The sequence below is a fragment of the Fistularia commersonii genome, chromosome 24 (assembly GCF_037954325.1).
Source record: "Fistularia commersonii isolate RoL2024-O1a breed Wild chromosome 24, RoL_Fcom_v1.0, whole genome shotgun sequence".
Classification (NCBI taxonomy): Eukaryota; Metazoa; Chordata; class Actinopteri; order Syngnathiformes; family Fistulariidae; genus Fistularia; species Fistularia commersonii.
In genome coordinates, this window is record NC_141307.1 from 6,141,419 (window position 1) to 6,167,751 (window position 26,333).

The following is a 26,333-nucleotide window of genomic DNA, read 5'->3' on the forward strand; positions in this document are numbered from 1 at the left end:
GTGGCAACCAGACTTGAATTTCTTCACTTGAAGACATTTCAGCCCTCATCCAAGAGGCTTCTGCAGTTCTAATGACCTGTGGAGAGTTTCCCCCATATAACTGCCAGGGTTTTGGCGACTTTTTATGTAAATGGAAGCGTTGATGGGCAGAAACTTGGTCTAAGGGGGTTGCTATGCTAATGGAGGGGTTGCTCGTCGGGACAAAAGAGCAACTTTTGTGTCGTGCCTTACCTGGACTGGAATGTGAAAAGGTAAAGCTAAACCAAGGAGTGAAACCTGTTGGATCACATGGACCGAGGTTCAGGTGGAAGTTACCTGGGGCTGGCTCTGGTGGTGGATCTCTCCTGGTTGTCTGGATGCAGAAGGTCCTGGTTTGTGTATGCAAATCCGTCTCGGTATTGATCCCGGTACGGCATTATAGTTGTGTGAAGGGTCATGTCTGAGCCCCCCCCCCCGCCCTCTGTTCAGAGATGGAAGAAGTGTAATCTGAAAAGCTGATCGTAGACCGTGCGTGTGGAAGTGAGTCGGAGCCCCGGCCGCGCGCAGACGAAGAAGTAGGTCGAGACGATGTTTTCATTAATGCAAATCAATAGTATCGATCGCCTCGGGACCTTTGTGTCGAGCAGAGCTAAACTTTCTGGCTTACTGCTAATTACTAAGTGATTACAAAGATCAGCCACACCGAGTCGCAGACAGGCACGGACTTTTCCTCTCGTCTCCATGCTATTCCGAAAAACCCTTGAACACAAAGAAACCTTCGGCGATGCTTCAATCTAATTTCACTCTGGAAATGGACACGTCAGGGAAGAGGGTTCAGAGTTAAAGAAAATAGCCGCTGTATTACAACGCATATCTTGTATGTCACAGATGGGGGGGTGGGGGGGACTCGCGGTAAACCTTGAACGAGAAGATCTGTGCAATTTGCACATGATAATATGTGTGAGCGGCTCACTGCTGCGCCGACGTGGCTGTGGCCTCATCAATCCTTGTGTCAGAACAATTGATGGGAAGCACGCGGGGTAATAGGTCTTCCTGTCCACACTGGCCCTCGATCTCCTGGGAGATTCAGTGACAGGACAAAGAGAAGTCTCCTGAAGGCTCGCAATGGATGCGTCGAAAGCAAAGGCTCCTCCGTTTCCAGCGGGAAGGAGTGAGTTTGGGTTTCAGAGGTATGAATATTTAGAGATGAGGAAGTCTTTCTTTGTTGGAGAAAAGAGACCGTGCATAATCCGCTTTAGGCATTCATATCCACATTGTGCATTCGTCACAGATATCTGCGTCTTGCTCCATAGTCTCCTTCCAGGTGGGTGTTTGCGGGTCAAAGGCATCGGAGTCTCCTCTCCGGATGCAGGAGAGGCTCCAGGTGGCTTTTTCATATTGCTCTTGAGGCTGAATTCATTAGCACTTGAGAGCTGCTGGACCACCTTTGCATCCACGCACCAGCGGCGTTGTTCGCACGTTGACGCTAATCAATAAGTGGTGTGTGTGTGTGTGTGTGTGTGTGTTTCCTGTGCGTGAGTGTGTGTGTGTGTCTCGCAGCTCTGGACGCAGCGATGCAGTTTTCTGGTTGCCTCCGTCTCTGATCAGCGTTAAGTCATAAAGTAGCAGAAGGATGCTGCTAAACTGTGCTGGTATATTCTGCAAGTGATCTCTGGTTGATTTCTTAATCCTATCGACTTGCCGTGTTTATTTATGAATTTTTACTTTTTCTTACATGGTCGAAAATACATAAATTTTTTTTTTTTTGGTTTACGGCAGTGGAAGTTTAATTTTTCTCTGTTCAGGCTGAGCAAACCAGATGTAAAACATAAATCGGCGAGGGAGTTAGTAGGTGTTTTGTTTGAACTGGAGACGGAGTCATGCTTGTGTTTCCAATATTTATGGGAGGTCAAAAGCCTCGGGGCTCCTGAGCGCTCTCCAACACAGAACACACGTGATCTCATTTAAAACTTGCGGCATGTGCATTAAGTGCACTGGGACTCAAAGAGGGAATATTTTCATTGACTTAATTTCCTCGCTTCGGCCCACGTGAAGACCTCGCCCGGGGAAGCGAGAGCGAATATCTTGTTCACCTGAACCAGAATGAACAGGGAAAAAAAAAAAAAAAGAAATCAGAAAATAAGCTCAGGTTTCCATGATTCCCTGCGAGCAGCAAATGGAGGATTTAAAAAGGATTACGTTGACTTTGACAAAGAAGCAGAACATTAATATCAGGTTCCGTAAAGTTTTTGCTTTTATAGGATTCAGCGCTCACTCCCTCTCTGTCACTGACACACACGCATACACCGTGTGTGTCAGTGACACGAACAGATGGCTGGACAGTATGTAATGTTCTTTGTGACATGCCGCTCGTGCTGAGCTTCAAATTGAGGGAGAAACGTACGGCGGACAAACTCTCCTCATGAACTGATGAGCTCTCAGCTGCGAAAATCAGCTCTCTTGAATATGTGACTAAGACCTGCTATCAGAGCCAAATGGTCCCCTTAGATTATTCGGCATAATTTGTTGAGTTCACATCGTGAGCTGCCACACGGACGGATACGCGCACGGATCTTTGCATTATTTAAGGTGTTTACTATCACCGCGTTGAGCAGCTCAGAAGTATAAATGAACATTATTTTTTTTTGTTAGGTAACCTTCCACCGCAGACCGTGAGATACGTTTAAACCGTGACTTTCAGTTCAGGTGTCTGTTGCCTGTGTTCAGATAGACATGTAGTCATGCGTGTTTGAACGCCCACATGGAGACGTGAGAATATTCTTGTTCAACAGGTTGCCATGGGGCTGCGCGCACACACACACACACACACACACACACACACACACACACACACGCACATGCATGCATGCATGCAGAGAGCAACCAAAACTTAACTGAAGAAGAACTCGCACACATCTCACATACACGACATGACAGCATGGTTAATTAATTCTAATTTGAACGGCCATGGCCTCACCTCCCACACTCTCGCTTTCCGAGGATGCCAGGAGAAAAACGTCGCGGCGTTCTCAGTGCACTGGAGGAGACGGGCAGGCCGAGGAGACGAGAGAAATGTGAAAGATGAAAATATTCAAATGGAAAAAGTGGGCCAATGTGACGGCGGGGCTGCTGAGTGACAGCCGGGAGTCGGGAGAAGAAGGGGTTCCCCAGGCGCTTTGAGAAGCGCCAGAGGTGGCGAAATGTAATTTTGACAACTCTTAAGACAAGAGAATCCTGTGACGTGAACTTCAGTGATCACTACGCAACAGACGCACAACCTTGCAAGATCAGGGGAGACGAGAAATCCGGCGGGAGCTTCTCTGCACTGCTGTTTTAGGAGGGAAAGAAAAATTACTTTAATAACCACCACAGAATAATAGAGATTTGTGTCTGACCAGACGTATGCTCAGACAGTAGGTCACTGAAGTTACCCCAGCCCAAGTGTTTAGCTGCACAACTTGATGTTGGAAGACACTGATCTGTTGATGCTCACACTTGCATGACTCAGACTTATATTTCAGTAAACAGTAAAGATCTCCAGTCCTCCATCTCCGGTTGAAATCTGGCAGGAAGCGAGGTTGAGTTAAAACCAAAAAGTGATGAAATGAGAGATGCTACCCGAAAGGGTAAACACAACAACCTCTCGTAAATACGATTCATTGTGTGGATCGCTGATGGGCGAAGTCACGCCCGTCCGATGAATGCATGATGTGCGCAGAGCCTTTTCGCAGAATTTAACCTTTCTAGGGTAGTAAAGTCATTGCACAAGTCGTCCAACCCACATCTACAAAGGTTCTCAAAGTACCGCCATGTCATCTTGACAAAAACATTCTGTCCATGTTTTGCAGCGTCTGTTTTCGTCGCTCGGATGTATTCGGCAACCGACGCATTCGTCATGAGCGACGCCTTGGGAAAATAGAAAGAAGGAGCTGGTCGTCGCTCGGGTCAACATCCGAACTCGCTCTTCCCTCGGATTTAAGAACTAATCGTCAGTTTGGGTTCAGCTGAGCCCAAATCAAAAGTGATTGCATTGGATCATTCAGTCTTGATTCTGCGGGGAGTTTGGAGTAATCACGTGAATGACAAATCCAGTTTGTAATATTTCGGCATCCGTCGATTTGTATTTGAGACCAAAAAGCTGCGGGCGGCGTATGATTTATTGTTCAACTGCCACCCAAAGAGGACGCCATGAGTGACGCTTCATTTGCTCGGCTCCCGTTATCTCGGGCGCAGCTAATCCTGACCCGGCATCAGCGGGTTGTCTGCTTCATTAATAAAAACATTAAGTCACAACAACTGGTCGATGAGTATTGACCCGGGCTCGGGGATTTGTTGCCATTGGATGATCGATGAGCCGGGTCAATTCTGGTAGTTAGAGAGAGACAAGGCGGGCCGGGGGGGCTCGGTGTCAGGAAGATGGTGTCAAGGTCATAGTTTGAGCTGTGTCACCTGTGAAATAACAAGTAGAGATTCATGCGATGGTTTAAGTCTCCCCAGGAAAACAGACTTTTCGTTATTTGACTCTTGCCTGGCGTCAACCTCGGGTTATGTTCTGCGTGATTATACGCGTCGCACGCAAAACACACTGATGATGGCCGTCAATGAAACGGCTCCGGATGGGATTTTTATGACGAACAAATAAACAATAAAACTGGAGCCCGTTGTCATCTTGTTGAGGATGTAACAAATACAGCCCACACGCTGAGGATTACACTAAGATGTGCACGGAGGCAACACATACACACGCACACACACACTCAGGCTCAAGGCACCGAACGAGAGTATAAAAGGGGCATCCTTCCCACTCAACAGAGAAGTGCTCGCCTCACTCGCTCACACTCCAACACGCTGAACCTCCTCCCTCAAGGTAAGAAGAAAACTTTATTTTTCCTTTATCAACAAATAACAATTGTGTTTTAATCCTTCAGTGCATTAATTGGTGTTAACGTCAGGCTGAAGGCAGATGGGGGTGAAGGGAAAGATGGAAATTGGTTTTGAATTTAGTTTTTTTTTTTTTTCTTTCAACAAAGCAAACCAAACTTGCCATCTTATTTTGACATTTTTGGTTTCCCTCGTTTGCAAAACGCTTTTGTCGGAGGAAAATTCCCATGTCAATTTGACCGCGAGCCACGGACCCCTGTCAAGTCTTCGTCAGCAGCCTTGGGTTACAGCGTGGATTGTTCTCCCGTGATCCCCAAGCCGTTTCGTTAGCTGCTGGAAGAGGGGGGGAAAGGGGCTGGCAGATGGTTTCGGCGGTGGATCAGGGGAGAAGAACCTAGACTCGGCTCCCTATGAAATGATTCAACTTTCCCCTTTGTTGCACTTCCAGATGACTGCAGGGCTTTGTGTGTGTGTCGTGCTGATAGTCCTTTGTACGAGCTGCTCGGGGCTCCCCTTCTCCTCTCAGCCCCAAGGCGAGGCCCGGCGCCCCCTCTCTGTTGCCTCTGAAGGTATGGGTTAGAAAAAAAAACAAAAAAACGATGGGAGACGCAGCTCGCGACCCCCGTCACTTTGCATATCTAACATCTGCTGCTGTGTGTGTGTGTGTGTGTGTGTGTGTGTGTCAAGCCGCTCTCCTCGGAGTTGAAGCCCACACCTTGGAGGAGCCCCACCTTCGACACAGCCGCTCTGCCCCGCAGCTGAAGGCTCTCCCCCTGCCGGAGGATGATGCAGATTCCAGGGCCAACCTCAGCGAGCTGCTGGCCAGACTCATCTCCTCCAGGAAAGGTGCGCTGTGAGCCTGTTTGTCTGCTTTCAGCATGGATGCGCGTAGAACATCTGGAAGTAATGATATTGGGGCCGGGCATTCCTTTTCTGACGGAAGTGCTGTTCCCCGGCCGTCTCCTCCCCCAAGTGTTGCTAATTACTGGAAACGGTGGACAGCTTGCTATGTAAAATGAATTAGTGGTTCTGAAAAGCTTTTGTGGTTTGAAATAGCATCTGTAAGTGCCTTCCGGCCATTTTCTCCACCCAGCCCCTTTCGCTCTTTCATTTTTGCTCCAAATGCCACGGAAACAAGCCCGCAACCCTCTGCCGGTCGTCCCTCAGCGCCCCGATTACACCGGAGACACTCAAGGGCGCTGTCGAGATCTAAGCGTCCACTTGACTGCGATATATTGAAAGGGATTCTTTGTAGAAGCTGCTCCTGCCTCCGCAGGATCAAAGATTCTTACAAAGACTGAACTTTTGGAAGAACCTTGCAGACTGATGGTCTTCGTTTGAAACACGGTTTGATGGCTGTGGTGAACAATATACATCGCACTCACGGGGAGTGGAGGAAAGTCTGAGCAGACAGCAAAGTGCACAAGAAGTCAAAGGGCAGATTTAGAGCGAAATGTAAGATCTCCGGGCTTGTGGGCGTCTGTGCGCGCACGCTGCTCACTTGCATGTTTCCGTGTAGGAGGTGTCGTTGTCGAGCCTTCTGCATCCAATCTTCTCAGCACACCAGGGACTTGAAACGCTGTTTATGTGCTTGTATGCTTCTAAGTGAGAGTCTGTGCGCGTGTGTCACGTAGGAGGAGGTGGGTGGAGTGAAACCAGTACCTCCGTGCACTCTCAATTGATTTCCAAGCCAATAGAAATCCGGCCTGGGAAAACAAAAATATAGATTCGGTGATTGAAATTTCGTTTGTTTGTTGTTTTTTTTTCCCTTTGCAGGATAAGAGGTGTGTGTGTGTGTGGGTTGAGAATACAGTATATGAATACACTGTATACAGAAATGTACATGCATGTGTACCAATGTGGGAAAGAGAGTTTTAAATTGCTCTAAAGTGTCCATCCAGAATAACCTCAAATACGCAAGCAAACATCTTGTATCAGAAAAACAGGTCTCTGCTGGCGGTCTGGGGATAGAAATGCTGCACATGGTAATGAACTTGGCTAAATGCCATTATGATTAATTCAGATTTTATATTAAAATGATGAATTCTTGACAATACATTGGATTTAAGGGGGACTAAAGAGGTCCATTTGCCAGCCTCACTCACATTTAATGTATGTTCTGTGGTGTGTATAGTACATAAATACCTCCCTCTTTGGAGAAACAATGGCCTTCAGCTTTGATATTAGATATTTTTGACACAGTCACAAACTGTTTCGGCAAACAGACAATGTAACCGTGTTGTTCTCTGCCCATCGCCTCCAGGTTCTGTGCGGAGAAACTCCTCAGCGAACAGCAGAGGGAGCGCCAACCACCGAATAGCAGACAGGGACTACATGGGCTGGATCGACTTTGGTCGCCGCAGTGCAGAGGAGTACGAATACTCTTCGTAATGGTTTTGAACTGTCTTTATGGGCATGAGAGGGAAAAAAGAAGGGGGGAAGAAGGGGGGAAGAAAAGACAAGCCGGCCTTTCATTGTCTCACAGTAAGAGTCTATTTATGATGAATTTGTTGTACGTTTGTTTGTAAAACTATGATAATGCAATATACATATGCCAAATTTTGCAGGAAAGGCCCACTGGATTATTTGTTTCCGGGTTCCCTTGTTTTGTTCATTTTAGGCGGGAAGGGCGAGTGTGTTAGGCCACATCCAGGGATGCATAGGATGAAATAAAGACTGGAAAAAAATCTCTGTATGTCAGGTGTTACAATGTGGTACTTGGATAAGACCTGTATGCTTGTCATTCCTTCAATGTCAAATAAAAACATCAATGAAAACATGGACTTGACGCAAGCGTGCCATCATTTGTAAAATGTCTGATCTAGTGGATACTTTATTTACAAGCAAACACTCAACTCTTCCAAAACCAAGACTTTTAATCAGTTCTGTCATCTTGATCTTTTCTTTCCGATGAATTCATATAGAGCGAATGTATGTGCACATCTGGAAATACAAGTCACTATCCACATTGCAAAGAAGGTTCACTTCCCGACCAACAAAATATGGATGCTGGTACGTGATTCTTCCCAAGTGTTTTATGTAAAGTTAGCAAAATGTTTTTTTAATGCTTGTAGCTAAAGTAAAATAAAGTACCCATGTGCAAAATCGGTGTCCCCCATGTGGGGCCGGATGTGGCCTCGCCCAATTTTTTTTCTAAGTATTTTTCTCTAAGTGTAGGGTTGTATACGTTCAACCCGGATTTCTGTATCTGAGCGGTCAGCTCAGTGTCTCAAGCCGCTGACGCTTGTGAGTGAGTTCCGCTGGTTGAGTCCAGTGCCTGTCCATGGCCACATTGGGTTCCCAAACCCTGATGCAAGGCGCAACCTCACTCCTAGAGGCTTTGTTTGGGTGGAGCACACAGATGGCATGGTGGGTTGAGCTGCTGACCTTGCAGCCGACGGCCCAAGGTTTGAGTCTCACGTTGCCCAACAACTGTATGTAGGAAGAACAATTTTTTTTTTCTAAGTGCTTTTTCCCTGAGTGTAATGTTATATAGGTGCAACCCAGATTTCTCTACGTGACTGGTAAGCACGTTACCTTGAGCCACTGATACTGTATGTGGATACCGCTGTTTCGAGTCCAGCACCAGTTAACAGCCAGGTTTGGTCTGAGCCCGATACAAAGCCGACACGGGGGAGTGACAGGCAGAGCAAGGAGCAGGTGGGGGTAGCGGGAGGGGGGGCATGCAGAGACGCACCGTAGAAACCGGCCTGTTGGAAAAATAAAAAAAAAAATGTCGGTGGCACTTGGGTTTTTCAGATACACATTTGGGGGATGGATACTTTTTATTTATTTTTTTTTCAATAAAGGATAAAGACAAGTTGGTTTTTTTTTAATTACAAAAAACAGCAACAGGATTAAAAAAAAAAAGACAGCTCAAACACTTTGCTAACTTTACACAAAACTAGCCAGATTGCACACACTACCTCGGCTCTCCTAGATACTGTACTTCTGCGGCTCACCACACCTACACCACACCTACAACAAGCACAAACAACATTTACTGTCAAACACATTACACATAACATTGATTTGCACACATACAAAAAAAACTTCTGACCAGACAGTGCTCATCTCAACCACACAACAATACATCTTAAACATGTTACTGACGTCACTCAAGTCACTGCTGTTAAATATCAGCAATTAATTAACAATTAACACAATTAACATTGTGTTTAACAAAATATAACATTATACAAAATTAACAAGAAAAATCGAGGATGTCACTTACCATTGTTTTGCCAAGCACTTGTGATGTACATTTGTGGACTCCTGGAGGACAATCTGAAAAACACGCACTCATGACACTTTGCAAAACAAACATTACAACAACATTCCATCAAGGCTTCTCTTACCTTCAAGGTTGTCCAACAAGCAAACACTTCAGGGGCCAGTCATCTTAAGTGACAAAGAATTTGTATTATTGCGTACTTAATATAGCAATTGGCACATTTTCAGAAGCTGATCGATTGAATTATTAAAGGAGGCTTAAAATAAACCTTAATTCATAGCCAACGAGCTTCAGGTCTATCAAGGACAGAAGAACAATAGGTAAAAGGCACCGCCATGATCATCCGCAAAGGTGGCCAAATTGACAGCGATGGTGAATTGTGATGAAGCTGCTTCTGGACCGGCGTGTTAAGTGAAAGATGTGGAGATCGATGGGCAAAGCAGGCCCGGTGAATTATTCAGAAGTGGTTTTGGATGCCTTGGGGAGACAGAGAGCGTGTGTGTGTGTTCAGCATTGAAGCCGCCGGCTCAGAGCAGTCGCATTTGAGTCGGGAATTTACTGAGACCTGAAAGTCTGATGAGCCAGTAGACTCCAAATTGACTCAGACTTCCTGTTTTGAAAGTGAAAAGAGTTAAACTCTGCAGATTGCAATTCATAAATAAGTGCCTGAGCTTAATTCCTTGTATGGAAGTTGCCGTACATATTAATATTCTTGTTTAGCAAATGGAGTCAAATACATACAACTTCTTCAAATGTTCCAATTCAATTGATTGTCTGAACTATTTATAGTCAGACATAGGTATATCAATTGTGATTTCAATGTATAGGCATTAAAAAGGATTCGTTAAAACAGACACTAAACCAAAGGGTGTGGGGGCAATGAGCAGATGGTCTCAGCTTTTCCTGCCTCTGAAATACAACAAAATCTGGCTGAAAACTCGTTTCCCATCTCCAAACTGCCTTTGGCTTCAAACAAGCTTCAGATATTGTTTGCCGCACTCTGCACTCTGTCCAGATAGAAACCTGCGATTCCAAGCTCAGACAATACCTTCAACAGCTCTCTGACAATTCATCTTAAGACTCAGCAAGAAGCCGAGGAAAGAAAAGACTGCGTTCAAACCCTGAAAGCTGTCAGCTTTGCGGCGAAATGCCGCTTTGGTCTGGACACAAAAGCCTCAGTAATATTTGCCAAATAACCAAAAAAAATCGCGTTCAAAAGAAGTCCTTTTGCCCCTCCAAGATTTAACAGGAAGAATGAGAACCTCTATTCACATGATCATTTATATTGACACCGTCCACCTGAACTCATTGTACGACTCCACATTTGTAAAAGAGCTTTTCTCCCATATCTAGATAAGCTTGGTCAACATTATGGCAGGTTTAACCTGAAAGCCGATCTTTTGCAATATTAGCAATCTCCTTGTGGGGCATCCAAAACATCATCTCCATTGTTTAATAAGAGCAAAACCAATAAAATATCAAACCCAAATCTTACAGCATGTCTTGAGAAAAAAACCCTACTATGATTTTTGATTTGTTTTAATTTAAACAACCGCTCATATCACCCTAAAGTGATACACTGGTCATGATGGTGAAGGGACACTTCAAGTTTGCATCTGACAGACAATCAATGTTAATCTCCAAATGTTACCCTGACGCAACAAATATCCACAGTGTCATGACCTTTGAAACATTCAGATTTCATTTCCTCTAATCAGACTCCCCTGTTGACATTGTGGCCTTTTTTGGTTATTGCTCATGTTGCCCCGGCCCGGATGAGACCGGTTTAATAACTCCAATTATTAAGGAGGAGATATGAATGGCAAGCGGGTAATGAATTTTGACTGATGACTCCAGGCTGTGGCTGGAGAATTAAAGTCAGGAGCACCATCTGCTGGAGGGGAGGAAGCGTGGGATGCCTCTTTACCTGTGAATGTATATATACATATATAAAATCACATCTCCAATATGTCCAATAAAGATTACAATGAATATCCAAGCAGCTGAGTCATATCAAAAACCCTGATTACACACAAACTCAGTAACTAATGCATTGTTTGTGCAATGCGTATGATTTCTATAATATATACAGTGAACACAGGGCATGTAAATTGGAACAGATGTAATGTCATTTTGGTGGAATATAATTTTACTTACATCTGGATCTTCCCTCCCCTCGCCAACTCTTTACAAAATGTGAAATAACACTTGAGAAACTTAACATATGCGATATCATTAAAAAACAAGGGCATTAGATTTTTCAGGAAAAAAAATCTTTTTGCAATTTTGCATGAAAACGCTCTAAAAAAAATGTAATTAATCTCAAGCCCCACAAAGAAATTCCAAAGGTTTAAACGTTTTTCAAAGATCGAAAATACGTCAGGTAAACAACCAAAGTTTATGGTCTGGTTAGATTTGACATGTCTCCATACTTGACACTAAACAAGTGAAATAAATGGAAATCAAGCGCAAGTCATTTGAGGCAGTCTATTGCTTCATTTCACAAAGAGGAGGAACAGAAAGAGGAAAAAGCTGCCTCTTCCAAGTGATTCAACACCACCGGCTTCCACCGCTAATGGCGAATCAGCAAAAAGTGAAAAACAGGTGGCTCATTAACACACTGATGCAAAAATCCATGACAAGATTTGCGGGATGGGGTTTTTGGGGTGCTTTGAACCAGCTCGCGCCATAGCGAGAAGGTTAAGCGGAGGGTGACGGGGAGGCGAGCGGACACAACGCAGCATCGTGTGAGTGGGTAAGCAGATCGCTGTCTTATATCAAGGCAGGTCTTAGTGCCACAGTTGACTAGAAATAGCCAGATCTGGTGAGACGCTCCCGTCTGGAAGTGTGTGGGAAACTGTGGACGGGTTTCAGAAAGGCAAAGTGGGAGGACTACATCCAGCCAGCAGAGTCAGTCTCCAATGTGAGAAGTCGGCAGCTTCTCCGCGCATCGTTTTTGGATTTCCATCTGGCGGAACTCAAAGGGCCGGTTCGACCAAATCACAGAGGGGACGCGGGTGTGAGAGACACTTCCTGTCGCCGCGCATTAAAATTCCATATTATCAAAAATTGAGAAAAAGAAAACCCAATTGGCTGAAGCAAAAGACAGATCATTGGATGCTGCTGCATCCAGAAAAAAAACGCCGGATCATGTTTTTGCCTGAAAGCACCACGGTCCGCTTCGGTTGAATTGACCCCCTCTCTGGAGGAAGACGGTGAGAGTGGAACCACAACAGTGATCGTAAAGCTCTGGGCGGCCGTGCAGCAGCCCGTCCTCGGCCCCAACGGTGTCGGAAAGGTCCGGGCTAATCTCAGGGTACCGGGGCTTTCATGGCCGGGTAACTTCTGTTCCTCCTGATTCCATTGGACCCGGAGGGGGAGCCCGATATGAAAGAGCTGTATTGACGGGTTTTAGGGAGCCTTGCCTGAGATTGGTTGATGATTCTGAGGGGCTGAGGCTGCGTGGGGTGCAGGGCGTAGCAGCGGGGCTTCCCAGCAGGGTGCCGGTCATCACGCAAGACGACAATGCCGGGATCGGGTTGAGACTTGGAGATACTAAACCACTGGCAAAGTGGATCAGACCTCGCACTTCTGAGGACACACAGAGGAGGATGTGGTTTCCAGCACATTAACAGATGAAATGCACCGGGTGCTCTCGGACTGACAGAGCATTAGGCTGCACATCTAAACTGTTTTTTCGTTTACATCTCTATTACATCCCATGTACCAAAATGGTCGGAAAAACAGAAACTCTTCAGGCGGCCGTTCTTGATGTAGGCGTCAAGTTTTATTCCGAGAAGGATCAAAAGTCTTCAAAGTACCAGATAGTTTTAACCTCGCTCACCTTGGCATAAGTGGGATGGAGGATCCGGCAGGTGGTGAAGGTGTAGGTGGAGCTGTTGTGAGCCATGCATTTCCCGGGGTAGTAGGCAGCTGCAAGTCTCACAGACGACGGGGAAGCGGCTGCGGGATTATCAGAAAAGCGCGCTCACCCAGTGCATTGGTGCGAGGCTGGGAGCAGGCTGGAGGTGGGCAGATTCTGGAAGTACTGCTCCACAGCTTCATCCTCCTCGAACTGCCCCAGGGATACGCCTCCGGGGAAATAAAACACAACTATCAAAACAGTCACAAAAAGCCAGTAAGTCACATGATCTGATAATATAAACGTGTATCTGAGTTTAAAATTCCAGCCACTCCTTGTCAGTAGCATATGAAGTCAAAGGGAGAAGTTTTCAAATTGGTGAGTTTTTCATTTATCAGCACTCTGACTTAGACAAAATAAAGTAGAATAACTCACATCTTGCATAATCTGACCAAAGGATTAACAAAAGGGGCACATTATAACAGCCCTAATTGAATATGTTGTTTCCCCAAATGATGCTTCAAGGAGCCTCTCTTTATTAGACCCGATGGAGCTCTTATTATTCCCAACATACGTGCCATTTGTCCCAAATCGGCCGTGCACATTTTTGGGACAAGAGTGTTTGCATCAGTTGTGTTTAGTTATCTACTGTCTTCAACTGTTGGTGAGAACTTCACTGTATTTGCAGAAACATGCACAAACCTGTTCCAGCTCGAGCGGTCTATGTTGGGCACGACACCAGGCCTTGCGTCCAGAATAACTGAGATGAGGCTGGGCCAGCTGTTGCCAGTGGCGCAGGGTGGCCGAGCCTGGTGTGACAGATAAAGGGAGGATCGCCTGATTTTTGTTTTTTTTTGGACGAGCTGCTTAGAACTCTCCAGTGTGTAAAAGGGATGGATCACATTACTTTTGATACCAGAAACAACTATTTTTATGAGGGCGGCATAGCCGAGGATCTGCGTCGCAGTCATGATAAAACCATTTGCAAAGTTCCTGAATGTTTTCTTGTATCTGCAGCCAGCCGCCTAATTTTAAATTTTAGAGTGAAGAAGGTAAAGGAATGATGTCCATCTGTGGACTGTTAGGACAATCTGAAACCAATTCTTACAGCTTGGAAAATAAAGATTACGATAAGGTTCAATGAAGAGTTCTTAACTTCAAGGTTGTTTCTGAATGCAAATTCAGAGTCGCCTCCAAATCCAACAACCAAACACAAGGAACAAAAGTATGCAGACACAAGTTACGGAAAAGTGTATTTATTAACACTGTGCAAAAACAATGGTAAAAAGTGGAACGTCCTTGGCTCCTAAGCAGTTTGTGGCTTGACGACAACTGCTGTTGCCTCCCCAAAAGCAATTCTCCAGTTAAGAGACTGCACAGCACTCAGCTGGCTCCCAGAGTGTATATTAGATCCCTGGCATCGCCCAGGACCAATAGGGGTTTGCAACTGGTTACCATTTACTACAGGCTCTCAGCTGCTCAGAACTACCTGAAACATATAGAGGGAAACAGTGCCACAGATGAACAGACAGGTGCTGCAGTGAAACAAAGGTACACTTCAAAGTGCTAAAAAGCTAAGAGGTCTCGGGCTACCTTCTCAATGGGTCTAGTTTGACGTTTCAGAAATTTTGTAAAACAGAAAGGGTGACCAAGACCATCGGATCCCTCCTGAAGGAGGGTAATGTCGCTTGAGCTTTAGTAATGACTCACTGGGAAGAGTTCAGATACACCTTGGACTACACCACTGTGCTCTAAAGGGAGCAAAGATACTTCAAGGAGAACACACCCCAATCACTCCCAGCAATTAACCGAGTACCGTTCATCTGGGAACGGACAGCCACTTTAACAAAATCTGCTGAGTGTCTCGCTTTGCACCTGTTCTCCTGGAAACAGTACATCCACCTTCCTCCTCTGCATCAAAATCAAACTTGATTTTGCCAGTTTGAAAGAGTTGGAAGGCTGAGCAGAGGATACCGGTCGACACAGACAGGTGCGTGGGCAGGAGGTAGCTTTCTGATTATTCAAATAAGTCACCACTTTGTCCTGCAAGGTTTTTAAAGTTCTTCCAGCAACATCAGCTCTCAGTTGGGCTCTCGTGTAGGCAAGTTCCAAGTGCAGCAACTCTCAAATGCATTCTTTTGCAAACACTACAAATGTTATCCTGTCACTTTTCCAAAGACAACGGATACTTTTCTATGCCTCTGGAACCAACTCTTAGGCAGTACTGCATTTGCCCCACAGCCTGATACTCTGTGCCCTGTTGCAGTTCACGCAGAATATACAGACTGCGCCTTGCCACTCAGGACCATTTCTAATAGCAATGTCCAAATGTTTACAGGTCACTCGCGTTGCTCTACCCTCTCAAAATAAGCAATTCCAGATCACGTTCATTGAAAGGGGGAAAACCATGTGAACATACCGACTGACACCTAGTAGAGGCGGCCCAAACGAAACTGAAGTGTTTGCGTTCCTAACAGACGAACCTGAGAAGTCAGCTTGTGAAGGCACGGTGTCAGGATCACCCATCAGAGGAGCTGAATCAGCAGCACCTGCTTGGACAGGAAAAAATGAAAAGCAGAGAACCAAACAGGAAGCACAGATGGTGCACATTTGGTGAGCTTAACAGAATACCTGCTCAGGTATTATTTAACTGCAAACTCTTGTTCACATTCCCTGTCACGGTCTCTCTCATAACGCCAGCCTTTTCAATTCAAGATCTTTTTCAGCACGCAAGCGCGCTGCTGCCTCTAACGAGTATTGCCTATTTTATCTTCCACATCTCAAACCTGTCCCTTACCTGAAGAAACTAAAGCCGGAAATACAACTGGAGCGTCATTAACAAAAAGATTTCATTGACTGGTCCTAATCGAACAGCTTTAAGCAACAAATCTATTGTTCCTCCAACAAACAACTAAAAATGGGGAGGGAGGCAGCAAAAACACTGCAATATATTAAAAAAAAAATCTAAAATTCTGAAACAGATGTAAGCACTCAAGTCTGCAGCACACTTTCATATAACAAATTAAAAAAAAAAAAAAAAAAAAAATAGTAAGCCAAATAGCACCAACTCAATGTGTGAAAGACACCTCTGCCTGGTTTTGCTTCAATAAACCCAACTCAAAAAAAAAAAAAAAACCTCACCAATAACTCAAACAAAGGCATCGGATCTGGAAGAGAATTTTTTTTTGTTTGTTTGTTTGTTTTTTTCCCAAAAACAATTCTCCAGTCAAAAGAGACCGCACAGTGCTCAGCTGGCTCTCCCCAGAGGCCTGGCATCTCCTGGAACTGACGTCACGGCCAGTATAAAAAGCCATCTCCATCAAGAAATTTCCGTTTCTTTACTTTTTTATTTTTTGACATTATAACTATTACACTGCTGTGAAAAATGAATTTCCCCTCTGGAGATGGAAAAGTTGATTTTATCTTATTCTATGTTGCGGGTAATTCGGAGCAGGTGAAAGCATTTCGTAAATGCTAATTGGTTGCGGTCTCCTATTGGTCCCTGCCAAGGCGCTTGGCTTTTTATACTGGCTGTGACGTTGTTTCTTGGAGATGCCAAGCCTCTGGGTAGAGCCAGCTGAGTGCTGTGTGGACTCTTTTGACTGGGGAAGTTTTATTTTTCAGATCTTGTTTGTTTGTTTGTTTGCAGTGTGCTCTGAGTTATTTTGTTTGTTTTTGACTAGGGAATTGGGCTTATTGAAGTGAAGCCAGGGAGAGGTGTCCTACATTTAAGGACTGTCTGTATGTTTTTGCCATCCTTTAGGAACTGCTTAAAGCTGTTTATAGATGTTTGTCACAAAAGTAATCATTGGATGAAATATTCCTTACAGTGAAACTCCCTGAAGTATTTCTACACGACATCCTCGAGTCTCAAACTTCCCAGAGTTTGACTGGGTGTAGTGGACGAAGCTCCAGTAAGTCACTTTGACAGCAACACCAGCAGAAAAGAGTCCAAACAGGGCTGGATGGACAAAGTCTCAGCAGATGATCCACGGTACTGGGAGAGGGAGACGCAGAACTAACCAGGAGGACAGCAGGCCTTCAAAGGCAACACTGAAATTGCAAAGCGGCGTCTAGGGTTTCTTGGAGATGTGGGTTTTCTTGTCTGCTGAACATTTAACCTGAACTGCTCCCCTGGTACTGGTGGAGGGCAGCCTACCGCTCATGGTTCATCCATGATTGGGGAATTGCAGAGAACGAATTTCCCCACAAGGTTTAATAAAGGATATATTTATTTGAACTAACAAACCTTCCGTCCATGACCTACTCAGCATCACTAGAAGAGGTTTCTCATCAACACATTCAAGATTCATCCTGACAACAGAAAAACAACTGAGGCAGCAATGCGTTTTTTCGGGTGATGGGACAGCTTCTTTGTTTGACATTGTAAAGTTGTTTTAAATCAGTCATCAAGGTCTGAAAACGGACAGTGAAGAAGTTGAGACACCCAACGTTTTATGGATAGGAGGATAGTTTGAGTAAGTATTCTCAAATCAATTCAAAATTGGAAAGCCATTTGGGACAATGCATGAAATCTCCCCAAATGCACAATGTTGACTATGCATTAAATCACATTAATATGTGCAACAAGTGTGGTAAAAACGAGTAAGAAATTACCTCCGAAGTGGTCATTAGAACGGCACTGAAAATGCCAATTGGCCGCAATGACCCCGCCAGGCCACAAAGCGGCGCTATAACTTCAAGCGTGCTGTTGCCATTCCTCAGGTTGAAGACGCCAAATATGGCGGCGTGAACGTGACGGCATTTGCCCCAAACTCGCCTCGAAATGTGATGAGAAAGGCACGACATCAGCACAGGGGTTAGTTTTATTGATTCCAAAAAAGCTTTGAACTACTCGTTTAATGATTCTGACTCGATCAACTTGAATCTGTGACATTTTCACAGTTTAAAAGACGTGAATCACTTGATGTATTTCGGTTGAAGCAGTCGAGGGCTAAACCGGAAGTTGTCTTCGGAAGCTTCGAGTATTCCGTTCAGGGAATTTAAATTTGAATCTTGTAGATGTGATGCCAAAAATAACGACATGGGTCGGTATCGTTCATCATACTTTCCGTGTTGAATGACATTTCAGAAGAAACCTAAAGACGTTCATAACACACAGGTGAGAAATGGATAGCGGACAGATTTATTCTTAGTGTCGCTGTGTGAATGCACCTGGTTCAAGCACTGGTAATCTTTGTTTCTGAGTTGACAGAATCGATTCTAACTGAACAACTGGACGAAAAGCATGTGGCTGAGAAAGTGGAAACCCTCGTTACCATATTCCCATCTTTGCAGCAGCATGTCATTTCCCGCAAAGGAGTGCTGGGGGGTTCAAGGTTTTCTTTGTAGTTAAAAAGAGCTGGTCCACTCTTGTATTTCTTCCAAACGTCGCTGGGGAGAGTGCCTTCTTCAGAATGCCCACAAGATGGCGCTGTTGCTATTTCGTCTCAGATGTGAGATCTGACTGAATTTCAAATGTAATAATACTTATCAGATAGTCTGCGGATTTGGTCCAATTCTGAGACCGGGCATTCTTATTGGCCACAAACACAGTCTGCAACAATCTGACAGGTTTAAAGTTACTGCAGACTAAGATGGAATCCTGTAGTGCAATGCACAGTTCCAGTACCTAGTATGGCATCTGGTGAGACGGAGGAGGATCCAGGCCCGGAGACAACCCACAGTGCCCAGAGCGCCCGCGCTCTACCGGCAGCAGAATATCCTTGGATTTTGTGGCCCGCTGCCAACAAGGAGTCTGAGTAGCAACAATTTGATGAAGATGTTGATTCAGCCCTGAAAGTAACGGCAAAAGGTAAGTGTGGACGGGAGGCTGAAGACAATGATTACGTTCATAACAACCATCGCATCAGAAAGGTTTGGTGTCAAAGAACACTGAGCTGCCAAGCCACAGCACCAATTCCAAACCGTCGTGAGAAAAAGATCTCACAACTCAGGCAAGAGCTCAGGACACTAAGGAGCTTGTATGCGAAGGCAAGTGGCGAGGAGAAGGAAGCCTTGGCAGAACTGTGGGTTGGGGTGAGGGAGAAGCTACTCACCCTCACTCGGGCCGAGTGGCACAGGAAGAGGGCTCGCGAACGCAGTGCCTTCATTGTGAAATTCAAGGCCTGGATCTGTCAGCACAACATCCCACCTTGTCTCCCATGGCCCAGTTACGACCGTGGAGGGTTTTGTGTGAAAGATCAGCCAGTACTTGTGCAAGTGGCTGGGCCTGCCGCAGAGTCTGAGTAGTATTGCTCTGTTTGGACACGGGAGGAAGCTCCAGCTACTTTTCAGCAGTGTCACAGAGGAGTTCAAGGTCGCCCGGGCCAGAGAAGTACTACTCTACAGAGACTCCACTGATGGGGAAAGTATCCTCAGCAGGTGCGGAGGTTCGCACAGGAAGAAAGTGGCGATCCTGGAGTGCAGTGGAAAGAGCTGAGGCAAGGCTGTGGCAGAGTACCTTAGTGGGTACCGTGATCACATGTCCGGCAATGCTGGGAAGCAACCCTAAGCCTTGCTACAGCAGAGCCAAAGAGAAGGAGAGGCGCAAGCTCATTCAAGAGGAGGTTCGAGCAGAGGTGGAAGAGGCTCACTTCAGCAGAGTGATTGGTATGAGCAAGCAGGGGGCCTGCTGGGAGCATGTCACGAGCAGCAAGATCACCTGGATCGATTTGTGGAGGGCGGAGCCACACCTTTTCAAGTTCCTCGTGCAATCTGTGTACGATGACCTGTTCACCTGGGGCCTTAAAGATGCAACCGGTCGTCCACACCCTCTTCTGATACTCAAATGGCTCCAGTGCAGAGCCTCAGGGCTCCCGGGTTTCTCTCTCTCCATCAGCCTGCACTTAATGTAGCTCAACACCTGGCATCTTTGCAGTGCTGCCAGGCAACAGGGCCACTCTCGCCAACGACCCACCTCTCGACACCGCTTGGTCTGGCTCCATGCACGTCACTTTGTTCAGAAGGTGGTTTCAAACTCACTCTGGTGATTTTGGTGTGTAACCGATGATTTTGCGTCAACATGATGTTCATTGTGATAATCAAAAAAATGAGCTGCTCTTTCCATAAAGGTTCTTGGGGATGTTTAAGGTCTCGTTATTGCAGAAATAAGCAGATAAAACCAGATCTTCAGGGGGCTGGAATTTGTAGATATTGAAAAATGAGTCAATGTTTTCTATCCACGGCCATGCCTGCAGATGCCAATCTTTGACTGTGTCGGGGTGCCGTTGTATGAAATTGTATCCACAGGAGTCTGCAGGGGAAGAGCAGGAAGACTGACTTGACCCTACCTGGGTGTGAAGGGGAAACACACCCCCAATTTTTGTTTTGGACCAAAATGTGAAGAAGCTTTTCTTCTGCTTCACAGCCTGAAGGTCCAGGATTCAAGTCCAAGGTCTGGAGGTCTAGATGGATCGATCAATAGATACGCGTGCCATCATTTGTAAAATGTTTGAATGCTCTGTCAAATAAACCCAGAACACACACAAGCATCAATCACCAGTCTGGACAATTTATTGACAAGCAAACACTCAACGCTTCTGGACTGGTGTTCGGTTGAGTGGATCTTTTCCTTCCAATGAATTCATAGAGAGATGTACGCTTACATCTGGATATACAAGTCAATATCCGTTCCATTCCCAGACTGACAAAATATGGATGTCGGTATGTTTTTATACATGCACACATTTGCGTGTGGAAAATCGACATTTGGTGATCCCCCCCCCCCCCCCAAGTGTTGTGTAAAGTTAGCAAAATTTTTTTTTAATTCTTGTAGATAAAATATCCATGTGCAAAATCGGTGTCCCCTATGTGGAGCTGATGTGGCTCGAAACCTAAGTGCCTCTTTTCTCTAAGTGTCGGGTTGTATCCGTGCAACCTGGATTTCTCTACCTGATTGGATAGCTCAGTGCCTTAAGCTGCTGATGCTTGTGTGTGAATTCCACTTGTTTGAGTCCAGAGCCCGTCCACGGCCACATTGGGCTCCCAAACCCCGATGCAAGGCACAACCTCCCTCCTCGAGGCCTCTTTTGGGCGGAGCTCACAGATGGCTTGTGGGGTTGAGCTGCTGACCTTGCAGCCAGCAGCTCAAGGTTAAAGTCTCACTTTGTCGAACTGTATGTAGAAAGGACTTTTTTTCCAAAGGGAAGGAAGCGCAAGCTCATTCAAGAGGTTCAAGCAGAAGTGGAAGAGGCTCGCTTTAGCAGAGTGATTGGGCATGCAATGATGCACCGTAGAAGCCGGCCTGCTGGAGAAAATAAAAAAAAACGCCTGTGGGACTTAGGTTTTTCATCCACATAGGGATGACACATTTGGAGGGGTGGTATGGGTACTTTGACTTTTGGAAAAAGATAAACTTAGAACAAGATACAAAAAAGATTTTTTAAAAAGCAAATATGAAAATACAAATTTAGAATACACAAGATTTGAAAAAAACAGAACTGCAAGCTTTAAACTAAAACATTTAATTAAATAAAACAGCAACAGGATTTAAAAAAAAAAAAACAAAAAACAGCTCAAACACTTTGCTAACTTTACACAAAATTGTCCATATTGCACACTCCACCTTGGCTCTCTTTGATACTGTACCTCTGTGGCTCACCACACATACAACAAGCACAAACACAACACTTAGGGATACACTGTCAAACACCTTACAATTAAACACATAACCTTGATTTGCAAACATACAAAGACGGTGCTCATCTTAAACATCTTACTGACTTCACTCAAGTCACTGCTCTTAAATACCATGAATTAACAAGAAAAATCAAGGACGTCACTTACCATTATTTTGCCAACCACTTGTGATGTACATTTGTGCACTCTTAGGACAATCTAAAACACATGCTCATGACACTTTGCAAAGGAAACAGGCATTCCGTCAAAGCTTCTCTCACCGTCAAGGTTGTTTCTCAATGCAAATTCCCAGTCTGCATTGAAATCCAAAAAGCAATCACTTTGATGGCCAGTCATCTTTAGTGATAAACAATTTGTATTAGTGGGTCTATTATTGGTATATTAAGCCAATTTTTAGTTTGCCGTTCAAATGGGAGCGCCCTGAGAAATGCGCGCAATCCAGCGACTTGTTTTAGAGGATCATAGACAGGATTACCCATCTCCTTACAGAGACTACAAAGATATAAACACTGCTCACAAAAATTAAAGGAGCACTTTAAAGAAACACATTAGATTCATCAGATCTCAATATGAAGTTGGATATCCATACAAATAATGACAGGGCAGTGTCTTAGGAACAAAAGGATGCCAAGTCTTTTAATGAAAATAAAAGTTTTCAGCCTACAGAGGGCTCAATTGTGTAGACACCATAAAATCAGAGTTAAATGAAGACGTGGCAGGCTAATCCATTTTTTGCAAAACTTAATTTCTGCAACTCAAAATGCTTTCAGTATCTTGTGTGGCCCCCACGAGCTTGTATGCATGCTTGACAACATCGCGGCATGCTCCTAATGAGATGACGGATGGTGTCGTGGCATTTCCTCCCAGATCTGTGTGAGGGCATCCCTGAGCTGTTGTGCAGTCTGCGGAGCAACCTGGCAGCGCCTGATGGACCGAAACAATGTCCCAGAGATGTTCTATTGGGTTTAAGTCAGGGGATCATGAAGGCCATTCAATTGTTTCAATTCCTTCATCCTCCAGGTACTGCCTGCATACTCTTGCCACGTGAGGCCGGGCATTGTCGTGCATTAGGAGGAAACCAGGACCTACTGCACCAGCATAGGGTCTGACAATGGGTTCAAGGATTTCATCTCAATATCTTATGGCAGTCAGAGCACCATTTCCTAGGCAGTAGAGGTCTGTGCGTCCCTCCATGGATATGCCTCCCCAGACCATCACTGACCCACCACCAAACCTGTCATGTTGAACGACGATGCAGGCAGCATAACGGTCTTGTCTTCTCCAGACTCTCACATCTATCACAGGTACTCAGGGTGAACCTGCTCTCATCTGTGAAAAGTACAGAGCGCCAGTGGTGGACTTGCCAATTGTGGTGTTCTTGAGCAAATGCTAGTCGAGCTCCACGGTGCTGGGCAGTGAGCACAGGGCGTCAGGCCACCTTCATGAAGTCTGTTCCTGACCGTTTGGTAGACACATTCACACCAGTGGCCCTCTGGAGGTCATTCTGTAGGGCACGAGCAGTGCTCAGCCTGTTCTGCCTTGCACAAAAGGAGCAGGTATCGGTCCTGCTGAGGACCTTCTATGGCCCTGTCCAGCTCTCCGAGAATAACCACCAGTCTCCTGAAATCTCCATGTTCTGGAGATACATTAAACCTTCTTGCTGTCGCATGTGTGGTTGTGCCATCCTGGAGAAATTGGACAACCTGTACAACTTCTGTAGGGTTAAGGAATCGCCTCATACTGCCAGTAGAGATAATTACACAAGCCAAAATCAGCACAAGTGGAAAACCAGCCAAAAAAGATCAAGAGGGAGAAACTTGAACTGACCTCCACATGTAAAACTAGTCCTGTTTTGAGGGTTTGTAATTGTTGCCACAGAAGTGCACCTGTTAATTCCATGAACACAAATACAGCTGAAATTGATTCACGTGGCCCTCAGCTGCTTAACCAACCAGGTTTAATTCAATTCATGCCAGGCCCAAAAAAAAAGTGTTACTTTAATTTTTGGGAGCTGTGTATATACATGGGCTTGAACCACTACCCTTCTGTTTCAAGTCACAATTTTGGTTATGCCACAAGTTATGTCTAATGCAACCCTGTGCATTTACCTGTGCTCAGGGACAAAAAAGTATGCAGACACAAGTTACGGGAAAGCGCATTTATTAACACTATGCAAAAACAATGGTAAAAAGAGGAAAGTCCTTGGCTCCTAAGCAGTTTGTTGCTTAAAGACAACCACCGCTGCTGCCTCCAAAAGCAATGCCCCAGTTCAGAGACTGCACAGCACTCAGCCGGTGTTGCCTGGGACCAATAGGAGACTGCAACTGGTTACCATTTACTAAATGCTCTCAGAACTACCTGCAACAGAGGGGAAACAGTGCCAATTGAACGGATTAACAAACAGGTGCTGCAGTGAAACAACGTACACCTCTAAGCGTTACAAAGCAAAGAGGGCTAGGGCTTCCTTTTCAATGGTCTAGTTTGACACATGATTTTTTTGGAAGACAAAAAAGGTTTTCCCAACAAGAAACTGCGTACCGTTCACCTGGGAACGGACACCACTCTAACAATCCGGCACAAAGTTACTACAGACATGAACAGTGTGCAAAGGAAGCTGCGTTAATTGGTCCTTAACACAGCAAAACAAAAGCAACTTTGCAAGAATCTCATTCTACCACAGACACAACTGCAATTCAGAAACAAAAATAAGTGTTTCAGTCAGATTCCAAAGAATCTGGCAGCCAAAAATTGGTGGACCTTTTTGGTCGTGGAGGCAGATAAATGTCAGTCCAAAAAAAAAAAAAAAAAAAAAAAAAAAAAAACCCACTTCCAGATGAGCACAGGTGCAAATGAATCACTGGGGTGATTCAGAAAAGAAAGTGCACACCAAAAACACAATGTGTCAATCTATCAAACACCGCAACCACACAAACTCTGGTTTGTGTTACACTAAGACCACAAAGAGCAGCAACTCAATGTGTGCAGGACACCGCTCCGTGGCTTTGCCTCAATGAGCCCAATTTCCAAATCAAAAAAGAAACAAGAACTCACCAAAGATGCCAGTCCACAAGCACACTCCAAACAAACATGTCAGAGCTGAAAGACAAAACAAGACAGAAGCATGCTTCCCCAGTCAACAGCAACCACACAGCATTCAGCTGGCTCTCCCCCAGAGCCCTGGCATCTCCCAGAAATGACATCACGGCCAGTATTAAAAAGCCCAGCGCCCTGGCAGGGACCAATAGGAGGCCGCGACCAATTAGCATTGACTAAACGCTCTCACCTGCTCCCAATTACCTGCAACGTAGAGTAAGATCAGATCAACTTTATCCGTTTCCATAGGGGAAATTCATTTTTCACAGTAGTCTAATAGTAATAATGTCAAAAAATTAAAAAGTAAATATAGTATAAATATAAATAGAGAGAAACAGAAGATAGCAAGAGATCCACAAAAAAATAAACCACAGGTACAACAACAACATCAGGGATAAAAATACACAACCAGAACTACACAATATAAAACGAGTGAAAACAATGTGCCATCCACCTACGCTCCTACCGATCCCCTTTGGATGACCTTGTCTATACAAGATAGTCTACCTGCCTACCTGTACCGTAAGCTCATATTTTGTATGCACGCATTCTTCTTCCTCCTCTTCTTCTTGTTTTGGCTTTTCCCTTCAGAGGTCGCCACAGCGAATCAACTTTCTCCATCTAACCCTATTCTCTGTATCCTCCTCTCTCACACCAACTACCTTCATGTCCTCTCTCACTACGTCCATAAATTTCTCTTTGGTCTTCCTCGAGACCTCTTGCCTGGCAGCTCCAATTGCAGCATCCGTCTACCGATATGTTCGCTATCCCTCCTTTGTACATGACTGAACCGTCTCCATCTGGCTTCTCTGACCTTCTCTCCAAAACATCTGACATGTGCTGTTCCTCTGATAGATTCATTCCTGATCCTATCCATCCTGGTCACTCCCAAAGGGAACCTCAACATCTTCATCTCTGCGACCTCTAGTTCTGCCTCCTGTCTTTTTGTCATCGTAACAGTTTCGAGGCCGTACAGCATCGCTGGTCTCACCACTGTCTTATACACTTTTCCTTTCATTCTGGCCCATAGTCTTCTATCACATAGTACTCCTGACACTTTTCTCCCGCCCTTCCAGCGTGCTTGGACCCGTCTCCTCACCTCTTTTCCACACTCTCCGTTATTCTTGACTGTTGACCCCAAGTACCTGAAATCCTCCAGCTTCTCGGTCACCACTCCCTGTAGCCTCACCGTTCCACCTGAGTTCCTCTCATTCACACGCATATGTTCTGTCTTGCTGCGGCTAACTTTCATTCCTCTCCTTTCCAGAGCATACTTCCACCTCTCTAGATTTTCCTCTACCTGTTTTCTGCTCTCACTACAGATCACAATGTCATCTGCAAACATCACGGTCCATGGAGATTCCTGTCTAACCTCATCTGTCAGCCTATCCATCACCATTGCAAACAAGAAGGGGCTCAGAGCTGATCCCTGACGGACGCCTGCCTCCACCTCCAACTTCTCTGTTACCCCTACAGCACACCGTACCACTGTCTCACAGCTAGCATACATGTCCTGCACCAGTTTAACATACTTCTCTGCCACTCCAGACTTCCTCATACGATACCAGAGCTCCTCTCTTGGCACCCTGTCATATGCTTTTTCTAGGTCTACAAAAACACAGTGCAGCTCCCTCTGGCCTTCTC

At 45.2% G+C, this 26,333-nt stretch overlaps 1 protein-coding gene across 1 annotated transcript; it reads left to right on the top strand.

The window, feature by feature from the left end:
* Window positions 1–4,722: 4,722 nt before the first annotated feature.
* Window positions 4,723–7,643, top strand: LOC147219761 (cholecystokinin-like). Its single transcript, XM_086171249.1, has 4 exons — window positions 4,723–4,846; window positions 5,309–5,429; window positions 5,548–5,706; window positions 7,124–7,643. The coding sequence occupies exons 2-4, from the start codon at window positions 5,309–5,311 to the stop codon at window positions 7,249–7,251; spliced, it is 408 nt and encodes a 135-aa protein (XP_086027375.1). The 5' UTR covers window positions 4,723–4,846; the 3' UTR covers window positions 7,252–7,643.
* The last annotated feature ends 18,690 nt before the right edge of the window (window positions 7,644–26,333 follow it).